We start from the raw sequence: 20908 nt of genomic DNA on the forward strand, positions 1-20908 counted from the left end.
CTGGGGGTCTCCCATGGCTGTAGTCAGAGTGTTGGCCAGGGCCCCTCTCAGCTGCACCGTGGGCCCGCTGCCAAGCTCACACTGGTTCCTGGCAGATTACATTCCCTTGCAGCTGTAGACACTTCTTCAAAGCTGACAGGAGAACCTACCGCTCTGGAGTCTGGGAACAGAATGCCAGCAGGAGGGGGACTGTCCCGTCACTTTGCTGCAGGGTATAACCTAAGTGAGGGAGCAACTCTCCCTTCCCACTCCCTGGTCCCACCATGCTCAGCAGAGGGGCCTGGCCTGGGGCCACCCTGCAGTCTTCCCACCTGTCTCCGTGTGAGTCCTGGAGATGCCCCAGCCTGACATAGAGAAAACACACGTGAGCAAGTAGATTTCTGTTCAGTGTTGTGGGTGTGGTAGGGTGTTAGGTAGAGGTGATGCTGTGGCGTTAGGAGGGATGCTCAGGGTCTGTGGGAAGAGGCCAGGAGCCCCGGGGGACCTGCAGGGGTCACCCACAAGCCAGAGACAGTCATGTTCTGGCCACTCAGCACCTGCATACTTATTCACTCCTGGAGGCTTGGCTTCTCTTTCGTCTGCCCCCACATTGCATTTTTGGCTTCATAAATACCACCTCCATTAACTGTTAGACCTTTTTTCCCATGAGCTTTGGCCTTGGGGAGGGGCAGACCTGGCTTTGGCCTCCGCCTCTGTCATCTTTCCCCTCCCCTGGCTGCGATGTGACTGGGAACAGGCCCCACTTTCCAGTGGGCAGAAGAGCCTGCAGCTTACAGGGTTGTTGTCAGAATTCATTGTGATAGTCAGATGCACCTTTTCTCCCGTTGTAGACATTTCAACCCGTGCCCCTCACCGTGCTTCCTTGGGTCGTTTTCTGTGGTCCCTTCATCTGACTCTTCCTTTCTTTCCCCAGGGCATTTCTCTTTCCTCAGTATTTTCTTGAGACTCAGGACTTGTGTAGTATTTACCTAAGTACATAAATCTTGCCCACTAGAAGGATCAGCTGTACAATTTGTGGAGCCCTTTTTAAAGAAATGATGAAGAGAGCTTCCCATCGGGGCACAGTGGGTTCAGAACCCAATATTGTCACGGTGAAGATGTGGGCTCGATCCCTGGCCTCACTCAATGGGTTAAAGATCCAGTGTTACTGCGGCTGTGGTGTAGGCCGGCAGCTGCATCTCCAATTAGACCCCTAGCCCGTGAACTTCCCTATGCCACGGGTGTGGCCCTGAGTAACAAAAGAAGAAAAAAAAAAGAATAAATGGTGTAGAATTTCAAGGTGGCAATTGTAGAGCATTAACCAAGCCCAGGGCCCTTCTGAGCATGAGGCCTTGAGCGCCTGCCCAGGGCGCCTGCCCACTTGATGGTGAGCCCACCCAAAGGACACAGCCTTCCTGGCCTCTCCCCTCCAGCATTGTCACTGCTGGGGCACAGGTTTGATCCCTGGGCCATTGAGGTCTTCTTGTAAGTTGAATTTTCCAAGTTCTGTTTCACACGGAGGAACTCAGAGTGGTCTTGAATGACACACAGGAAGAAACAAAGGGCAGAGAGATTTTGCCCATGGTTTCCCCCTGCAGTTCCTGATACAGGCCCTGTTAGATCAGCCTCCATGTCCCTGTCCTAATCTGCTTATGAGCCGTCTGTGGTCACCAGCTCTTGACGGAGAACCTACTATGTGCCTAGCGCTGTCCTAAGAGCTGGGCATATAGCAGTGAACAAAGCAGAGCGATCCCCGCCGTTGCAGCTGACGTTCTGTTGGGGGAGATAAGTAAGTCAGAGGAAGGTACGTTAGTAGTGTGTTAGCAGGGGTAGGAGGAAGTGTCAACCAGGATGGAGGCTGAGGATATGGACCTTCAAACATGCTGTGCTCTACGAGTTGCCTCAGTTGCATTGTTTTATTCAGCCTGTGCAGAAATCCTGTAAAGAAGGCACTGTATCTGTTCCTATTCCCTAGACGAGAAGACGAAGCCTTGGAGAGGTAGCTGGCCGAATTTCAGTGAGCAGGAAGTGGTAGAGCTAAGCCCTGCATGCTCTTTGTCTCTTTGACCCCAGAACCTGTACCCTCACTCCCACAACTCAAGTGTTGTCTCTGTGAGCCCTCCTTCCATGGCTTTGCTGTCCACCCTCTGACCTGACCCCAGAGGCCCTGTCCCGTGACCCACCTGACCTCTACTTGAAGGGAGGCTTGTACCAGATGCCCCTTTCAGTTGTCACCTGCGCTTGGCACTTTGTGTACCTTGCTTGTTTTTTGTTGCCCCCGCAAGCCTGCAAAGCCAGAGCCTGCCTCATGATGGGAAACTGTAGTTCCCAGGGGCCACAGCCAGGGTTTAAATGCAAGTCACTGTGACTCAGAAACCTGTGTCCCTTCCTTTCTGCCCCAGTCTCTCACAGGGGACCTTGAGTTTATGTTCAGCTCATCCCTTCCTGTCTCCATCCCCATGGCTTTATAGGCACGCATCTCTCACTGGCTCCCAGTTTAAAATGCCTGGGGTGCAGACTTTTAAATTTTAGGGACCATTCTACTGATTTGCTGTTCTTTCTGTTTAACTTGGGTATTATTCCTGGCAGTTTGTTGGAATATTTGATTTTAAAATCAAAATTTGCTTTTGATGTATGTTAAATACTTTTTTGTTGTCATTAGAAAACTCATCCTAGGAGTTCCCAGGTGACCTAGTGGTTAAGGACGGCATTGTCACTTCTGGGGGCACAGGTTTGATCCCTGGCCCAGGAACTTCTGAATACTATGGGTGCTGCCAAAAAAAAAGAAAAAAGAAAACTCATCCTAGAAAGGGGACACGTAAGGACAGAGGTGAAGAGTTAATTTGATTCTCTTGGAACATAATTAAAATTATTAAGTTTAACTTAAAATGAATTTCGCTGTCTAGTAGATTTCATTAAACTTTGGAAATAACTGTACTTACACTTCAAAAGAATGCCTGGAGGCCCTGGTTTCATTCTTCCTATGCTCTTAGCACACAAGGGACTGTGTGTGCACGCCAAGAATGTGCATGCCAGCTCTTTCGTCACAAGTGGTCACAGTACCCGTGGTCGCCCTCCTGGGAAATGGAACAAAGCTGTGAGAGGGAGTCAGAAAACCTAGGTTTTGTCCTAAGATGAGTCATCTGCTGTGCACCCTTAGGCCAGTCACTAAACATCTCTGGGCCCCCACTTCCTCCTTTGTTTTTTTGTTTGTTTGTTTGTTTGTTTTGTTTTGTTTTGTTTTTTGTCTTTTTGCCATTTCTTGGGCCGCTCCTGCAGCACATGGAGATTCCCAGGCTAGGGTTCTAATGGAGCTGTAGCGCTGGCCTACGCCAGAGTCACAGCAACACGGGGTCCCAGCCGCATCTGCAACCCGCACCACAGCTCACGGCAACGCCGGATCCTTAACCCACTGAGCAAGGCCAGGGACCGTACCCACAACCTCATGGTTCCTAGTCGGATTTGTTAACCACTGAGCCACGACAGGAACTCCCCACTTCCTCCTTTGTAAAGGGAAGAGAGGAGATTAGATTATGGCTCCCATATCCAAAGGTGGGAGTCCCCAGGCCCACCATGATAACTCTGTGTTCCATTGTTACTGACTGGTACCAGACTGTCCAGGGTTTCTGCTTTGTTCTCAGGCTGGGAGCAAAGTTACTTGGTAGGGGAGGCGACTGGCCGAGTCACCCTGAGATGGCGAGAACTGATGTGGCCCCTGAGAGGAAGTGGACCCTCTGCCGGGCCCCACTTCCCCATCAGTGAGTGTCAGGCCAGGCACGCTTTGTTTCCAGAGCTGGAAGGAAGGGCCTCTGCCCTTAGAGCACGTCCTGGGTGAGCATGGGGCTGTGCTCGGATAGTCTGGATTCGGGTGGCTTTTTAGGAAAGTCCTGAGATGAGGAAAACAGGCACAGGAGTCTTGCTGCTTCTAGGAAGGCTGCCCGGAGGGAATGGGGTTAATCAAAATAGGATTAGTCAAAGTCAGGAGGAGCCACTTGCAGGTTGGGATGGGCCCCCACTCTGGGGAGTGGTGAGCCCTGGCAGTGGTCCCTGCTCCCACGCAGAGGCCACGTGTTGATGAGAACACCGTGTGGTGCAGGGTGCTCGTCAGCATTACAGGACCACCACGGAAATGATAGTCGTGACTCTGGCGGGGCCTCTGGGTGGGGTCCTTACTGACCCCCTGACCACCTGTGTGACTGACCTCGGACCAGCCCCCTGCCCTCCCCCAAACTGGAAAAGGCCTCCTCGCTTTGCTTTGGGGGGCTTCTGTGAGGCTGGGACTGCGTCTTGTCCAGTGTGTGATGTCTGGGCCTTGCCTAGCACACAGCGCCGTTATTTTCATCGATGGTGGAAAGTGACGGTCCCTTCTGCCACCTTCCCGACCCTGTTCCCCTCCAGAGAGGGATCCCAGACCAAGGTGGAAGCAACCCAAAGGAAAAAGTGGCCACACTTGACCTTTTCCCTCCAAGTTGCACTGGGCCTGCAACCAGACTTTTATCTGAGAAGCAACATGTCTTGTGTGGCTTTATTTGTTTTGTTTTGTGGATAAAAAAAATTTTTTTTTCCTTAATGGGTACTTTTGAAGCTATTTTTAAAAAGACATTGTTTCAGAGACGGCCTCAGAGGCCCCACGTTGGGAAATGTCTGGTGCTGCCCTTGCTGGGGACCTGCCTGCGCTGGTGGAAGTGATTCCCGCATGCTGGCCAAGAGTTCTCAAGGCCTGAGTACCCAAATTGGGACCCGGGTCAGAATTCCCACAAGGGAGGGCACTGTTGGTGTGGTTTGGAGAGAGCCAGGCCCACCGCTGCCTCTGGAAACCACTTGTCACTTCTTCTCAAAAGTCTAAGCCCCCCTGTTCTGTGCTGCATCTGAAGCAGGTGGAAACTGGGAGTGGCTCTTGAGGTCTGGGGTGGAGGCCACTGAGTCTGCGGCCAGAGGGCTTCCTCGGGAGCCTGCTCCCCATGCCCCAGGCACCCTTGTGCACGTCCCACCACACAGGGTGGGAGGGAGGGGGTGTCCCTGGTGAAGCAACCTGATAATGGAGGCGGGTTTTATTTAGAGTAATCTGCCTTAGCAATTCAGCCGACATATGTTTGGTGCCTATGTATGCATCCGGTCCTGTGCTGAATGCTGGGAATTCCATGTGAAGAAAAAGAGACTTTACCCTCCAGAGTGAACATGTGTGCTGTGTCTACCCTGTGTCCTTTGTCCAAAAGGAATTTGAGGATTTCCCTGGTGGCTCAGTGGGTTAAGGATCCAGCATTATCACTGCTCTGGCACCGGTTAATGCCTCAGGTACGGCCGAAAACAAAACAAACAAAAAAACCAAAAGGGATTTGAAACTGCTTATAACATTCATAGAGAACAATATGATTTAAAATTGGAAAAGTGGGACATGGAAAATGTAGGGAAAAATAAGGTGAAATGAGGGGAAGGTTTGTATGTGGAATGCATGGCATAATGTTGATACAATTACCAGAGTTTGGCTACACATCTGACTTTGAGCTTCCTAGAAGTCAAAGCAAACAGAGAAACAAGATCACTTGTGTGAGTCACGGTATCCTTAAAATACCACCAGGTCAGTTCCTCTGGAATACTCTTCTTGATGGATGCCTGTGGGTGGGTGTTCATGAAGAGACCCAGTGTGATGGGCAGACAAGCAGATGGTCTTAGGTTTGGCCCTGAGGCCCACAGGGAGAGCGGATGCTGAAGACCCGTCCCACCAGTTAACCTGGGTATTTGTGATCATCAGAGGTGAAGTCAGCGGCAGCGCTTGGTGCCAAGGCTGCTGGCCGCCCTGACCATTGAAAACAGGATGCTGACTCACATCCTGCAGGCCTGCAGAGTCCTGACTTCGCGTGCCCGTCACAATGGGAGGCTTGCCTGAGCAGGTCCCCCCCGCCCCCCGCCCAACCCCCGCTTTTCCGAAAGCATGGTCTCAGAGCAGGAAAACGCTAAAATTAGGTCTTATGTGGCCCAGGGCTGTGTGTGTGCGAGGCCCTCAAAATCCAGATACACGTAGACCGAGAGGAGCTGGGAGAGGGGAGCTTCCCGTCATCCTCTACTGCCTTGTGCATGAGATGAGGCTGCTGCTGTCCTGGACACACAGCCGGGAGATGGTCCTGAGGCAGCGAGAGTCTCAGGTGCTGAGGGTCTAAGAGTGTCCAAGAGAGGGAGGCAGAAAGCCAGGACGTGGGCCAGAGATGGTGACCAGCAAGAGGGTCATAAGCTTCTCTCACTGGCCGACGAAGACAAATTACAGGGGAGTATTTTGCCTAAATCCTTGTAAGTGGAATTTTTTAAAAAGTAATGTAAAATTTTAGAAACAATTAAAAACTTACATAAAAGTTGCAAATATGGTACAAAGAACATTTTTCTGAACTGTTTTGAGGGTAAGTTGCCCACCTGATGCCCTTTGAATAATAAGCAAGGATGTTCTCCAGAGCAGGCCATTGACCCTTGTCCCTGGTACACTGTGACATCTACTCACTCTTCAGACCCCATTCAGGGTCCGCCATTTGTCCCAACAGTGTCCTTTGTTGTAAAGGATCTCTCCTGTCTCCTGAGTCTCCTTCAGTCTGGGACACTCCTTAGTCTTTTTTCTATGCTCATGACCCAGACACTTTTAAAGGGACAGGCCTGTCCAGTTTTTTTGTTTGTTCGTTTTGGTTTGTTTTTTTTTGGCCGCACCTGTCGCATGCAAAAATTCCCAGGCCAGGGATCAAACCTGTGCCACAGCAGCTACCCAAGCCACTGAAATGACACCATGGGATCCTCACCCTGCTTTCTGACCCACTGGGGAACTCCAGGCTCATTGTCTTGCAGAATGTCCCTCAGTTTGTGTTTTGTCTGCTGTTGTCTCGAGATGAGATTTGGGTCCTCGTCCAGTCCTGCCAGGTGGTATATGATGTCTGTGTGTTCCATCACCAGTGATGGTCGCAGTGGTCATCAAGTGGCTTCGCCTGGCTTCTTTTCTACACCGTATTCTCCCCTTTATCATTAAGCAGTGTTTCTTGGGGGATACTTTGAAATGAGATCAATATTCTGTACCCCCTCAACTTTTCTGTCAAGGCTCACATTGTCCCCAGTTTGGCCCGTGAGATCTCATTCAAGCTGGCTTCTGTGTCCCTTGAGGTGTCCACATCCTCCTTTAAGTGCTGCCTTGATGGCAGGCCTCATCTTGGACTTTGCATATCCCATCCCTGGAATCCATCATTTCTCCAAGAAGCCTTGGTTCCCTTTAGTGGAGAATCAAAACCGAGGCAGATGGTAATTGTTTTGTGATGAATAGAAATAGCAAATCACTGTGTTGTGCTCCTGGAACTGACAGTGTAGGTCAGTTACATTTCAGTACCAAGCTTTGTAACCTCTATGAATAATAACTGGAAAGAATAGTTGTTGGCTGAGATTAGGAGCTGGTGCTGGACCTAGAAGTCTGACCGTGGAATGCAGAACATGGGAAGCAGTGGATACAGGTTGCAAAATTTCATTTATTTGGGTTTTAGTTGATTTATTGGCACATCTGAGAACTAAATGTCCTCTAATTTTTTTTTTTTTTGTCTTTTTTTTGGGGCCGTATTTACAGCACATGGAGGCTCCCAGGCTAGGGGTCCAATCAGAGCTCCCAGGCTAGGGGTCCAACCACAGCCGCAGCAACGCAGGATCTGGGCTGCATCTGCAACCTACACCACAGCTCCTGGCAACACCTGATCCTTAACCCACTGGGTGAGGCCAGAGATCGAACCCATGTTCTCATGGATCCTAGTTGGGTTTGTTATTGCTGAGCCATGACGGGAGCTCCTAAATGTCCACTAATTTGAAAAAGCAGAAAATAATACATTTTTCCATATATCCTATAAAGATTCCTTAAAGTTTTTTATATTCTCTAAAAGCCAAATTAATCTGGAAAACAAAAAAAAGAAGCTGAGGTAAGTGTGCTTGTTATTACTGTTGGGGCGTTGCTGTCTGCAGGCTGTTTCTGTGGACAGAATTTGGGAAGATGTGGATGAATGTGCACACACACACACACACACACGTCTGCATCAGTATTTTCTTCTATGTTTAAATATGTTGAAAACCATGAGTTCAAACTGATACTTTCCATTCTGATTCAGCATCTCCAGGTTCATTCTAGTTTTTTCTCCATATTTGTAGTGCCTTTTTCTAACAGTGAGAAGCTTGGCTCCCATTGTCCCTAAATCCCCTCTCTGTGGCCACCTCTCCCCTGCTCACCAGCCACTTCCCACTCTACCCCCACCCCACCCCATCTTGATCTGCCCACCAAATGGTTTACCATCTCAGTTGTCAGAGAAGAGAAGCAGACTTTCTTCCCCCCCACCCCTTTCCAGCCATCCCTGTGGCACATGGAATTTCCCAGGCCGGGCATTAGATTTGAGCCGCAGTTGCCACCTAGGCTGAAGCTGCAGCAACGCCAGATCCTTAACCCACTATGCCAGGCCAGGAATCGAACCTGCATCCCAGTGCTCAAGAGGGGCTGCCAATCCCATTGTGCCACTGGAGTGGAAACTCCAGACTTACTTTCTTGACACTGTGTCTCTCCAAGATGTCATCAGTAGGGATTCAGTGCTTATAAGGGAGACTCCTTGTCTCCTGGCTTCGCTTCCTGGCCACATTGAACTTGAACAAGTGACTGAACCTCTCTGAGCCTCAGTTTCCCTGTGGGTGAAGAACTGGTAGATGGACACTAAGGATTAGGTTAGTGTGTGTATGACCTGCAGCAAAGAAGTTTTTTTATCGATTTTGCATTTACTGAGTGCACAGTGTCGTCTGGGCACTGAGAAGGATCCAGAGATGGAGAAGTCTTAGCCTTGGCTCTTAGGACTCAGGTGACACGGAGGACTTTGTTGTTGTCTTGTTGGAAGCACTAGGTTGTTAAGAGAACCTGACCTCCCGATGACTGTAACTGCCTTTATGCAGTGATTCTTATTTAGAGTTGTTGGATAATTGATTTAAGCTTATGTATTTTAGTTGAAAATATGCATTTAAATTTTTTTAATTGAAATATAGTTGATACATAATATCATATAGATTACAGGTATATAGCACAGTGATTCACAATTTTTAAAGATTGTACTCCATTTATAGAAATTATAAAACATTGGCTATATTCCCCATGTTGTACATCCTTGTAGCATTTTGGCGGGGGGAGTGTGCGTGCCCATAGCATGTGGAAGTTCCTGAGCTAGGGGTGAAACATGTGCCACAGCAGCGACTGGAGCCACCGCAGTGACAATACCAGATCCTTAGCCTGCTGTGCCACCAGGGAACTCCACTTGTAGCTTATTTTATACATAATAGTTTGCACCCCCTAATCCCCTCCTCCATTGCCTCTCCCTCTTCCCTCTCCCCCTGGTCACCTCTGGTTCGCTCCATGTCTCTGCAAGTCTTATTTGTCCTGTTCATCCTGTGTGCAGTGAGTGCCCAGTATTGTAGCTGCTCAGAGATGATCCAGGTAAGTTAGTCACAAAATGCTTTGAGGCTGTAGAGGAGGACAGCTCATTCAGTTTAGGAGTATTTACTTCTGAGTATAGACTCTGCCAGGCAGGGAGGGAGACTTAAGAAATTGTGTCCTGGCCCTGGACTCCCACCATGAAGTTGAAATATACTAGTGGGAAGATGCCGTCACCACAAGATAGTAGGTACATAGGTTCAGGAACGCAGTACGGAGCTTTGGGTTCCTATCCCTAAGCATATGACCTTGGACAAGTGACTTAACCTCTAAGCCTCCATTTCTTCACCAGTACAGTAAGACAAGGTGCCGTAAGATGCTGAGAGGGAAGAACAAGGCTTGCAGCAAGGGCAGCAAAGGAGGGCTTCCTGGAGGAGGCATGACTGTTGGAAGGTGAGCAAGAAGCCGGGAGGCAGACAGGAGAGAGGAGGCTGTGTGTAGAGACCCAGGGTAGAAGAGTTGGTGAGGACAGTGACACAGATGGGGATGAAGCAGAGGACGTGGAGTATGGGAGGAACTGTGGAAGAGGTGATATAAGGAAGGTTTTCATTATAAATCACATTTGCTAATTGCATTATAAGCTCTCTGTGGTCAAAAAGTGTCAGATGAGTGAAATTTAGCTTAGCACCATGTCATGGCTGACTGCAGCTGCCATAGAAAGCAAGCACCAGGAGTCTTGGCTTTCCAGATGGTGTGGCATCATTGAGAGTTCTGGAGGAGGGGAGTTCCCCTTGTGGCTTAGCGCTTAACAAACCTGACTGGCATCCATGAGGTTGTGGGTTCGATCCCTGGCCTTGCTCAGTGGGTTAAGGATCCGCCATTGCCGTGAGCAGTGGTGTAGGTCGTAGATGCGGCTTGGATCCCGTGTTGCTATGGCTGTGGTACAGGCCAGTGGCTACAGCTCCAATTAGACCCCTAGCCTGGGAACCTCCATATGCCGCAGGTGCTGCCCTAAAAAGACAAAAAAAAAGAAAGTTCTGGAGGAGGGACATCATGTAACGAGAGCAGTGGCTAGGGGCTGTGCAGGGCTGGTTAGAGGCCAGGGGTCCTCTCTCTGTTCTCTGCCCTGATTCTCTTGAGGCCACAAGTTCTGGAGTCCTATGTCATAGCTGCTCACTGCACATGGCTAATTAAAATTTAATTAAAATGACAAATTAAGCTCATTTGTCCTATTCACATTTTAAGTGTTTAGAACATAGGCCCCTGCGGCGGAGGAGATGCCCGCCCTTTTGGTCAGCACTGTCCTACAGGGACACTGAATGCTCAGCACAGGGTCAGGCACACAGTGGGTGGACCGTGCCTGGCTCACGGGGATAGGAGACTGGGGACACCCTGGAGAGGTGAGGACTTAGCGCCCCCTGAACATGGGATGGGGCTGTGTCCCAAGGAAAGAGCTGAGAACCGGGGACCGTTGAAACAATCCGTTCTTGGAATTGTTGAGTTGTTTCAAGAACATTTCCTTCATATGCCTGTTATTTCTGGCCAGCTGGGTTGTCTTTGCTGCCATTGCATTTCCTGCACAATACAGCCTTTCTCCCTCTGCCGTCACAAAGGGGGCGCAGATCCTGGGGTACCCGATGTTCACGGAAAGATAGCACCAGCCGTGGCTTCCGTGGCTTCCACGGCTGGGGCCTGACGGCCGTGGGGGACCAGTGAGGAGCTATCCCAACATTTGTAGAGTCAACCCCGAGGCATGTCATTTCTTATTTATGTGGGGGGAGCCATGCTTTTGTGAGCTTATTCAGCTGCTTGCCCCTCCCCGTCAGTACGAAGGAGAGCTGTGTAGCTGGCTTCACAGAATGTCTCTTACTGTCCGAAATACTTCTGGACATTCCTTCTCCCTGAGAAAAGCCTACGCCTTCCAGCCAAACAATACATGCTGCAGCAGCCAAGACATTTGTAATGAGCCCAGCCAGCATTTCTTGCCTGTGACCCCGTTCCCGAAGTAGAATGCCCTGTAGAGCTGGAATTTCCCTGCTCTCAGCATTCTGTTTTGAGGGGAGCCTCTCAGGGGCTCTAGCTGATAGGTGGGTCAGGTGAGTTGCTTCTTTGCTTAGGCCTGGAGGAGTGGCGTTTGGGACAGGGTTTTGCCACATGGCCCTGTAAAGCACAAAATAAAAATAACGAGACACAGCCCCCATGGGGTCTTTGTGACGTTTGAAATTGAGTTCAAAATGAGGGAACCACCTGTGGGAGAGTGGAGAGATTTTTCCTGCTCTCCCTGCAAGCTGCTTACCTGACTCCAGGTTGTCTTCAATCTCCTTCGCGTCTTTTAAAACTTCATTTTGCTAGGAACGGGGTTCTGGATCCATCTAAACCATTGCCAGGAGTGATCTTAATGCATCCATCCAGCTTTGCCTGCTGCTACTGTTGTTGCAGGTCAGACCCTACCCTCTGACCCTGGGATTCTGCAGCAGGAGCCTCAAATTTGGAGTCTCTCAATCTTGTTTCACCCCTTACTGGCTATGTGATCACTGACTTGTCATTTATCTTGTTTCGGTTGTTTCATCAGAAAAATTGAGCTGTAAGAATTAAATGAAGAAACATAGGAGCAAGCTCTCTGTAAATTATGAAGCACCATTTAAAATAACACCCATGGAGTGCCTGTAGTATACTAGGCCTGGTACTGAGAACTTCTGGCTCAACCACCAGCCCAAGGTTTGCTTCTTAGTTTTGTACATTCCGAAACTTGAATATCAGTTCACCCAGGGATGATCAAATTCTGAAAAACCAACTCATGCTAACCAAACTTATAAGGAACTGATTTACAAACCCGAATAGACATTTATGAATTCCCAATGGGACTTCTTACGACAGAGACCACATCCTCCTCTGTTTGATGGAAGGTATGCATAACACAGACTTCCTGCTCTCCTGCTCCCTGCTCTTTTCATTTCCATTTAGTTCTTTGAGGCCCAGCTTTGGGTAGTTCCTGTGAAGGAGTTCTCTGTGCATCCAGGCTGGGCTGGGCATCCCTTCTGAGTGTGTGTGTTTGTGTACATACCTCTCTAGCACCTTCTCCATTCCTGCATCATGGGACCAGCTGCGTTACACTGCAGTTACTGTCCTATGTCTGTCTGAACCACTAGACTGTAATGTTGCTCCAGGACAGAAGCCATGTCTGTCATTTCTGAATCCCCAGGGCTTAGCACTGACCAGGCGCAGTAGGGGCACAGTCAATTAACAAAACCTAAAGGGAATGGATGGAACCTCCTCTTGGAAGTGTTCATGGACACCACCTTTTCTGTAGTGACAACTTTACGTACATCCCTTTTGTTTCTAGAATTATCGTCAAGTCCACTGGATGAACCACAATCTACTCTGTAATCACCCTGGAAAGCTGAGTGTGATCAGGGGTTAGTTCTATCCATACAAAAGTAGTTTGGGTCAACCATCCCGTCAGTTTGGACCCTTTTTATTTTTTTTATTTTTTATGTTTTTGCTTTTTAGGGCCACACCCGTGGCACATGGAGGTTCCCAGGCTAGGGGTTTAATTGGAGCTACAGCTGCCAGCCTACGCCATAGCCACAGCAACGTGGGATCCAAGCCATGTCTGTGACCTGCACCACAGCTCACAGCAAATGCCCAATTCTTAACCCACTGAGCAAGGCCAGGGGTTGCTTGAACCCATAACCTCATGGTTCCTAGCCGGATTTGTTTCCACTGCACCATGATGGGAACTCCTGAACCCTTTTTAGACCCTATACTTTAGGCTCATTATATTCTTTTTTTTTTTTGTCTTTTTAGTGCCGCACCTGCAGTATATGGAGGTTCCCAGGCTAGGGGTCTAATCAGAGCGATAGCTGCTGGCCCTTACCAGAGTCACAGCAATGCCAGATCTGAGCCGTGTCTGCGATCTACACCACAGCTCACGGCAACGCTGGATCCTTAATCCACTGAGCAAGGCCAGGGTTCAAACCCGCAACCTCATGGTTTGGTTCTCTTGTACCACAACAGGAACTCCCTAGGCTCATGTTCTTTGGGATTCTTTTTTTTTTTTTTTTTTTTTTTTAAATCTGATTTCCTTCCTTCCTTCTCCCTTCTTCCCTTCTTCCCTCCCTCATTCCTTCCTTTCACCTTTTTTTTAGGGCCGCAGGTGCAGCACATGTAAGTTCCCAGGCTGGTTGTTTAATTGGAGCTGTAGCCGCAGGCCTACACCACAGCCACAGCAACCCTGAATCCGAGCTGCGTCTTCGACCTACACCACAGCTCATGGCAACACCAGATCCTTAACCCACTGAGCGAGGCCAGGGATTGAACCTGCATCCTCATGGCTACTGGTCGAGTTTGTAACCTGCTGAGCCACAATGGGAATGCCCTCATTGGGGTTCTTTTTGCAAGATGTATTGTCAAACACCCTAAAATCACAAGCAGTTAAGTAACTTCCTGTTTCCTCCTCTATAAAATGAGTACAATAATTGCCTGTCCGGTCCATGTAGAAGAGTTTCTTGAAGATCGAATAGCAGTGACCCAAGCCACAGCCATGACAAAGCCGGGTCCTTAACCTGCTGAGCCAACAGGGAACTCTGAGGAGTTATGTTTCTAAATGGCCTGGCACACACCCACTGCCCAGATGTAGACCCATCTCTTTGCTTTGCTCTGTCGACACTTGGGCAGGCTTGGCTTAGCATGGCACTCCTCGGTCTACAACCAGTTCACTATTTGAATGAACAGAGCCCTGCAAGGGAATATCAGAACACACATGTAACAGCACATATCAGAACTGAGAAATACTGACTCCCAGACCAGTTCATTTTATTTTCTTAAACTTTGGTGTGCAGCAGATTCACCAAGGGAGTTTGTTGAAAATGAGGTTGCCCAGTCTATCCCCAGGATGTTCTCAGGAGCTGGACTGGCTTCCCTCATCAGTCAGAGAAAGGAAGGAACACCTTGCCATGGAGCTGGGAAACTAGAAGCCGTGGCATACCTGAGAGCCTCACTCGACCTCTTCACATGGTGGGTGCCTGGGTGGTGGCAGTGGCGTTGATGAGAAGCAGCTTCCTGACTGGCATGGCTGTGCTGCTTCCAGGACATTCCCCAGATTCCCATTGAGTCAGAAGGACTGAATGATGTGTCCTGTCCCATAACTGGGTTGGTGGCAGTGGGCAGGGTGGTGGTGGTGGTTCCCCCAGGCCTCCTGCTTGCCCCCTGGGCTGATGAACATCTTCGCTTTCTGAGATGTTCCCTTGCATCTTCCCTGTGCACGATGCATTGACATGCTGGGAAGAGGACCGAGGATGAGTCCTATCCAGACTTCTCAGTGATGGTGACACTCTCCTTAGCTGACAGGGCAGGCAGGGCCGAGGTGGCTGCCAGGTCTCCGCTCTCATTCTCACTCTGGACAGGCAGGGGTGAGGGTGTTCCAGGGTTAAGATGGTGGGCGTGAGCCTGAGAGACATGGGTCTCATCCCTGCCTCATCAAGATTGTGCTCCTGCAACTATAGTTTCTATTGTGGTCTGTGCATGGGTTGAAAGAAGAATTTCCAGGCTCGTAGCAGGTTGAAGAGAAAGTAGAGTTTATTGAGATGAGAGACGCTGTGAGTGCAGGAGGGTTGATAATTAGGGAGAACCAACACCTAGCTAGAGCTTGTGGGCATGTCTATTTTTATAACCCAGGGAGAGGAGAGAACTCAGGATACACCTGCTGATTGGTTGGGGAAAGAGGGGTCTTAGGATACACTTGCTGGTTGGTTGGGGGTATATAAGCTGCCATAGGGGTAGTGTGAGGAATGGGCCACATACCTTTCCTAGTAGGGGGCAGGAAGGAGTAGGCCAGGTTGTTCAAGGTGGGGGAAGGGACATTACAGTGAGACGGCTGGGGTGATAATAAGGGTCTGATAATTATTATCTTGGCCAGAGGCTTTCAGTTCGGTCTCCTTGAAGGGGTCTTGTAGTCCAACAAGTTCCTCATCTGCAAAATAAGGATTATCATAGTGTGTGTCCCACTTAATCCTCTTTCAGGGATTAATTGATCCTTCAGGAGCCAGGAGAACCTTCCAGATGAAGCCCTCCCAGAAGTCAGCTTAGTGCCCTTTCCATCACAGAATGTTCCAGAACCCACCACTTAGATGCTTCCTCTTCTCAACCCTATAGGCTTCCTTTCTTAGAGTCCTCATCCCATCCTGCCCTGCATTTTGGTTAGTCATATCCCTAATTTATTCCACCTAGGTGGGTTTCAGGGTCATATCCCAGGATCTCCGGCCCCCTCGCTCACTTTTCCTCTGCAGCCTGCCCCGCCCCAGGCCCCTTGCAGGAGGTTCTCGGAGCACCTTTCCTGGGTGCACACGCCCTTCCCTCTACCTGGAATGCCCCCCACCCCTCAGGTTTGCCTCCTCAAGGGACCATTAGCGTGTCTGAAGCATTTCCAGATTGCAGAGGTGCTTTTGAAAATATGGGGTCCCTGCGGCAACTACCCACAGTCACTGCCAGGTGACTGGATGGTGATTTGAAAGACTTAGAAATCGGGAGTTCCCGTCGTGGCACAGTGGTTAACGAATCCGACTAGGAACCATGAGGTTGCGGGTTCGGTCCCTGCCCTTGCTCAGTGGGTTAACGATCCGGCGAGCCGTGAGCTGTGGTGTAGGTTGCAGACGCGGCTCGGATCCAGCGTTGCTGTGGCTCTGGCGTAGGCCGGAGGCTACAGCTCTAATTCGACCCCTAGCCTGGGACCTCCATATGCCGCAGGAGCGGCCCAAGAAATAGCAACAACAACAACAACAACAGCAACAACAACAAAAAGACAAAAGACAAAAAAAAAAAAAAAAAAAAAAAAAAAAAAAGAAAGACTTAGAAATCGGTATGTTGCTTTGAACAAGAATGGGTTCCTCATTGCCCGGGGCAGGTTACTGGGCCACCAGCTGTTTTTCCTCACAACGTCTAATACACGCCCCCCCCAATCGCTTGTTCCTGAGGCCCACAAAAAAGCCGTAGGAGTAAAGTGATTAGAGGAACTTCAGCCGCTTTGCTCTCTCTGAATGGCCCTCTTTCATCAGGAGTTGCAGGGACAAGAGCCTTTTTCAACCCAAATATCAGGGGAAGACAAGGGTTTCACCAGAGCCATTTGCTGTCTGGGCGGGACCACCTTCCGGACGGCTGGGCTCTTCTTCGCTGGAGGGCTGCCGCCCCTCGCTCAGACCCTCAGCCTTCTCCGGAGGGTGTGGTGGGAGGAGCTGGGGGGAGCCCGCCATGTGACTGTGCGGTCATGGACCTCTTTTGTCATACCGACTTCTGCATCTCCGTCCAGCCAGCTCACCTCTTCTGCTCTTCAGAGGTCGCTGGGCCAAGTTAGTAGGTATCACCACCGCCGGTTCTGTCTCCCTCCTGTGCGTGGGTCTCTGGATGACACTGGCTGTTGCTGCTCTGAGGGCTGGGGTTTCCTGTCTGTCTGCTGTAGAAACTAAAATCCTGGTTTGTCTCCTAAAACGGCAGTAACTGGGATCTGTATGGTGAAGAGCAAAGCTGTGAGGTTGGGGGGAAGGAGGGCAGGGGCCGAACTTGTTTTTAATTCCCCATGGAGATTTGTCCTGAAGTAGCGACAGGGAAAACATTTCCTTTGTGTTTGTCCGGATCTGACCTCCTGGGACTTGGGGCACTCTCTAGGGCACCAGTGTCTTTGGGGAGAAGGTGGTCTTTCTATAGCTGGGATGGATGCTTAGTGGGTTGTTTCCTTGTCCTGAGAACCTAGTAAATATGAGTGCCATCCCCACAGCAGAGTTTGTGAAGGACTTCCTTCCCCAATGGGTGCTTGAGACCGATGAGTTGGGTGCTGCGCCTCTCGGTATGGGAGGCCTGGACAGCCCCACAGAGCCCTGGCAGCAGGAGAGTACTCACACCAGTCATCCAGAGGGCATGGGAGGCTCTGGGCCCGGAGCAGCTCAGAACAGAAGCCGAGAAACAGGGTCCTAAAGAAGATCCACATCTTGTTTTCATAAATCCTGTGACTGCCGTGACCTCTCAGCCCCAAGTCATCCTGTGCGGTCATCCTCGTGCTGGGCGCGCTCACCGCCTCCCAGACTCGGCCATCTCGCAGGCTGGCCTTAATGTGTTCCTGGAGCTTGCCCTCAGCTTCAGACCTCGCTCCTGACGGTAAATGCCTGTGACTGTCTTCAGAGAGACAGAGGCAGAGTGTTCCAGGCCCCCAGCCACATAGCCCCCTGACTTCATAGGTCGCTGGGAGGCTCTGCGACTGTGTCAGCCTCAGGAACACTGGGGAACAGCTGGCCTTGTAAGTGATCACGGGATCAAACCAGCCCATTCTTTTGCTTTGTTGCCTCCCCCCGAAAGGAAATGTAAGGGAAACCGAGGGGAATTTTCGCCCATGATTTCCAAGGCTAAGGTCACTGTCAGTGGCTGGCTGTTTCCAGAGGGCTCTGGTTTCTGGTCAATATAGATTCCCCCGCCTCCTTTTTTTTTAAACTCATGAACAAAAAAAGGTTGGGATGCCTTGCAAAGATTTTTTTTCCCCCAGCTGCTTCGATGAACTGATTGTTGTTTGAAGTTTCCTGCATTTTGGAGTCTCTTGGGCAGCTCTCTCAAATTACGATGAGACTAAGCAGTAAGCGATCCGTGTCTACCTAAAACAGCCTAGTTCTGAAAACAAACTCAGTTGCAAGACTTTAAGAAAGGAGAGGGTGACACGTTTCAGGGATGGAAAAGTGTGCAGTTGGTGAAAACTAGACAACCTGTATTTTTCTCTTGGCTGATGGATGCTCTAGAGCTCTGTGCCTCCCATGGGTGAGTGAGACTCAAAGAAAGGGTGTGTCTCATTTCTTTGGTTATGTATAATCTTGAGCTCCTCAGCACTTGAAACTTGCAGCACAAAGGCGAGACTTCTAGAGTGGAAAGGATAACCTGGCAGTACAGGTAGCAATGGACGACAAAGCTCGGTCCAGAGCACAAGTGCTGCTGTGAGGAAATAGATAGGACTGGTTGTCAGTAATTCAAAGGCCTGAATAGGAGAGGCTGAACCAAAACCTTAGTATTTGCTCTTTGAGCAGTCGTGATTTTTAGAGTGAGGATCCAACCAGAAAAATGAACAGATTTTTATTTTGGACATACTAGCATGGAAGATAACCGTTGTTCTGATTCCAGGAGCTGCTGACTTAAATGCCGGACCATGCAGTGAGTTTTCTTAGCTCCGGAGTTATGTATTAGACTTAGCTGAGTTGTTTATTCCAAGATGAGAATGTTTATTAACATTAGCTCTCTGGGACAGTGGTGATCTTGCTGTTTTATATTACAGAAAATGTCCTTGTATTTTCATCAGGACTTGATTTGCTTTCTTAAAAAAGAAAAGGTGGCACATCATTGTAAATGAACTATAATTTTTTAAAAGTGCTTCCGTTTCTTAGAGATTTTTCTTTCAAATCAAATATGTTAATTGGTTGCTCAAGAGAGAATGAATGATTTGGATAGTTCTCTATAATTTGAGCTGTAATCTTCATAAAATTAATAAAAGTGAAATGTTTTTTGCATTATGAAGAGTATTACGTGTTTTATAGTACTTTGAAAATTCAAAAATACAGAAAAAGCTGGAGTTCCCGTCGTGGCTCAGTGGTTAACGAATCCGACTAGGAACCATGAGATTTCAGGTTTGATCCCTGGCCTTGCTCAATGGGTTAAGAATCCGGCATTGCCATGAGCTGTGGTGTGGGTTGCAGACGCGGCTCGGATCCTGAGTTGCTGTGGCTGTGGTACAGGCTGGCAGCTACAGCTCCGATTAGACCCCTAGCCTGGGAACCTCCATATGCCACAGGAGTGGCCCCATAAAAGGCAAAAAACAAACAAACAAAAAACAGAAAAAGCTTTCGACAAAATTAGGGAACCTATGTCAACATCACAAAGGCCATATATGACAAACCCACAGCTAACATTGTCCTCAGTGGTGAAAATTCAAAAATCGTTTACAAAAGTTAATGTTTGCTCAATATGGCAAATTTGGAGGATACAAGATGTAGAAAGAAAATCATAGGTGGTACACCCCTCCACCCCCTGCAAAAACACCGCTAATAATTTTGGTGTCTCTTATATGTAGTTTTCAGAGTTGATGGTGTTTGTAAATAATTGGCAGTAATTAATAACTAATACAGTCAGTCAAGTTTATAGTCTTAATTTCTGCTGAAGATTTTTTTATGACCAAATTGTGAAAGTGAAACTTTTATTGTAATTTTTTAAATTATAGGCTGAATGTAAATGTTATTGCTTCTTAAGATAACAAAGACAAAAGATTCATTGGTTCGGAGTTCCCGTCGTGGCGCAGTGGTTAACGAATCCAAGTAGGAACCATGAGGTTGCGGGTTCGATCCCTGCCCTTGCTCTGTGGGTTAACGATCCGGCGTTGCCTTGAGCTGTGGTGTAGGTCGCAGACGCGGCTCGGATCCTGCGTTGCTGTGGCTCTGGCGTAGGCTGGTGGCTGCAGCTCCGATTCGACCCCTAGCCTGGGAACGTCCACATGCCGCGGGAGCGGCCCAAAGAAATAGCAAAAAGACAAAAAAAAAAAAAAAAAAAAAAAAAAAGGTTCATTGGTTCAATGTGAGGTTTTCTCTAGGAATAGTGGATGCAGCAACCTTGACTAAGTTAAATTGATCAGTGGCCACCCATTTTTCTTAAGCTGCAAATAGTGAAAGTATGATTTCATCTTCCTTGGATTCTGTGAAGGGAAGACACTAAGAAACAGTGAGGTTGTTAAAAGTTCAGAGAGTTAGAAACAAAGATGAATAGCAAGAGTATGAAAAGTTCACAGAGGGAACCAGCCTCTCCTCGTCAGAGAGTTGGTCTCTGTTTTTAGAAGATGTATCCCGTGCAGCCCCTTTACAGTATCCTGCAGGAAAGGGCTCTTAGCTCTGGAGGAGCCCACAGAACCGTGTGTATTTTAGCCGAAGCATCATTTTATCACATAAACTCTGCAGCAAAGGTTTGGGGTCGGGGGTGGGGGGAGGTGGTATGATGTGAAATGACTGTAAGAGCTGTGTCACCTCATTTGCCTTTTACACACCACTCTCCAGCTTTTCCTCTGTGAATTCCAACCTAACTGTGCTCTGGTCTTTTTCTCCCCAGCGTAAGTGAGAGCTTTTTCATGGTGAAAGGAGCAGCCCTCTTCTTACAACAGGGAAGCAGCCCTCAAGGCCAGCGAAGTCTCCAGCATCCCCACAAGCATGCAGGTGATGGGTCTAAATTGATGCTCTTACCCCGGGACTTATTTTCTGTGCAACAGAGAAACCCTCCATTACTGGGGGTGAGCACATTGTTGGTTTTCAAGGCCAGAGAAATAGCAGAACACAGGTTTATAATGACAGGTGCAGGTAAATACTCTTTTTTATTTTTATTTATATTATTTATTTTTTGGCTGTACCTGCAGCATGTGAAAGTTCCTGGGCCAGGGATTGAACTTGTACCACAGCAGCAGCCCAAGCTGCAACAGTGACAATGCCAATCCTTAACTTGTCAGTCCATCAGGGAGCT

General features: G+C 48.9%; 2 protein-coding genes across 2 annotated transcripts in view; one reads left to right on the top strand and one right to left on the bottom strand.

The window, feature by feature from the left end:
• Positions 1–20908, top strand: part of SSH1 (slingshot protein phosphatase 1) — a 66897-nt gene that overhangs the window by 10060 nt on the left and 35929 nt on the right. Inside the window, 1 exon segment of the mRNA XM_001929329.5 lies at positions 20504–20607. Within this exon segment, the coding sequence (XP_001929364.2) occupies positions 20504–20607 (104 nt within the window).
• LOC110256864 lies at positions 16413–18375 on the bottom strand. The gene is made up of 2 exons (XM_021074058.1): positions 17279–18375; positions 16413–16886 (listed from the first exon to the last, which is right to left on the bottom strand). The coding sequence occupies exons 1-2, from the start codon at positions 17700–17702 to the stop codon at positions 16648–16650; spliced, it is 663 nt and encodes a 220-aa protein (XP_020929717.1). The 5' UTR covers positions 17703–18375; the 3' UTR covers positions 16413–16647.

This window comes from Sus scrofa, chromosome 14 (assembly GCF_000003025.6).
Source record: "Sus scrofa isolate TJ Tabasco breed Duroc chromosome 14, Sscrofa11.1, whole genome shotgun sequence".
NCBI classification, from domain to species: domain Eukaryota; kingdom Metazoa; phylum Chordata; class Mammalia; order Artiodactyla; family Suidae; genus Sus; species Sus scrofa.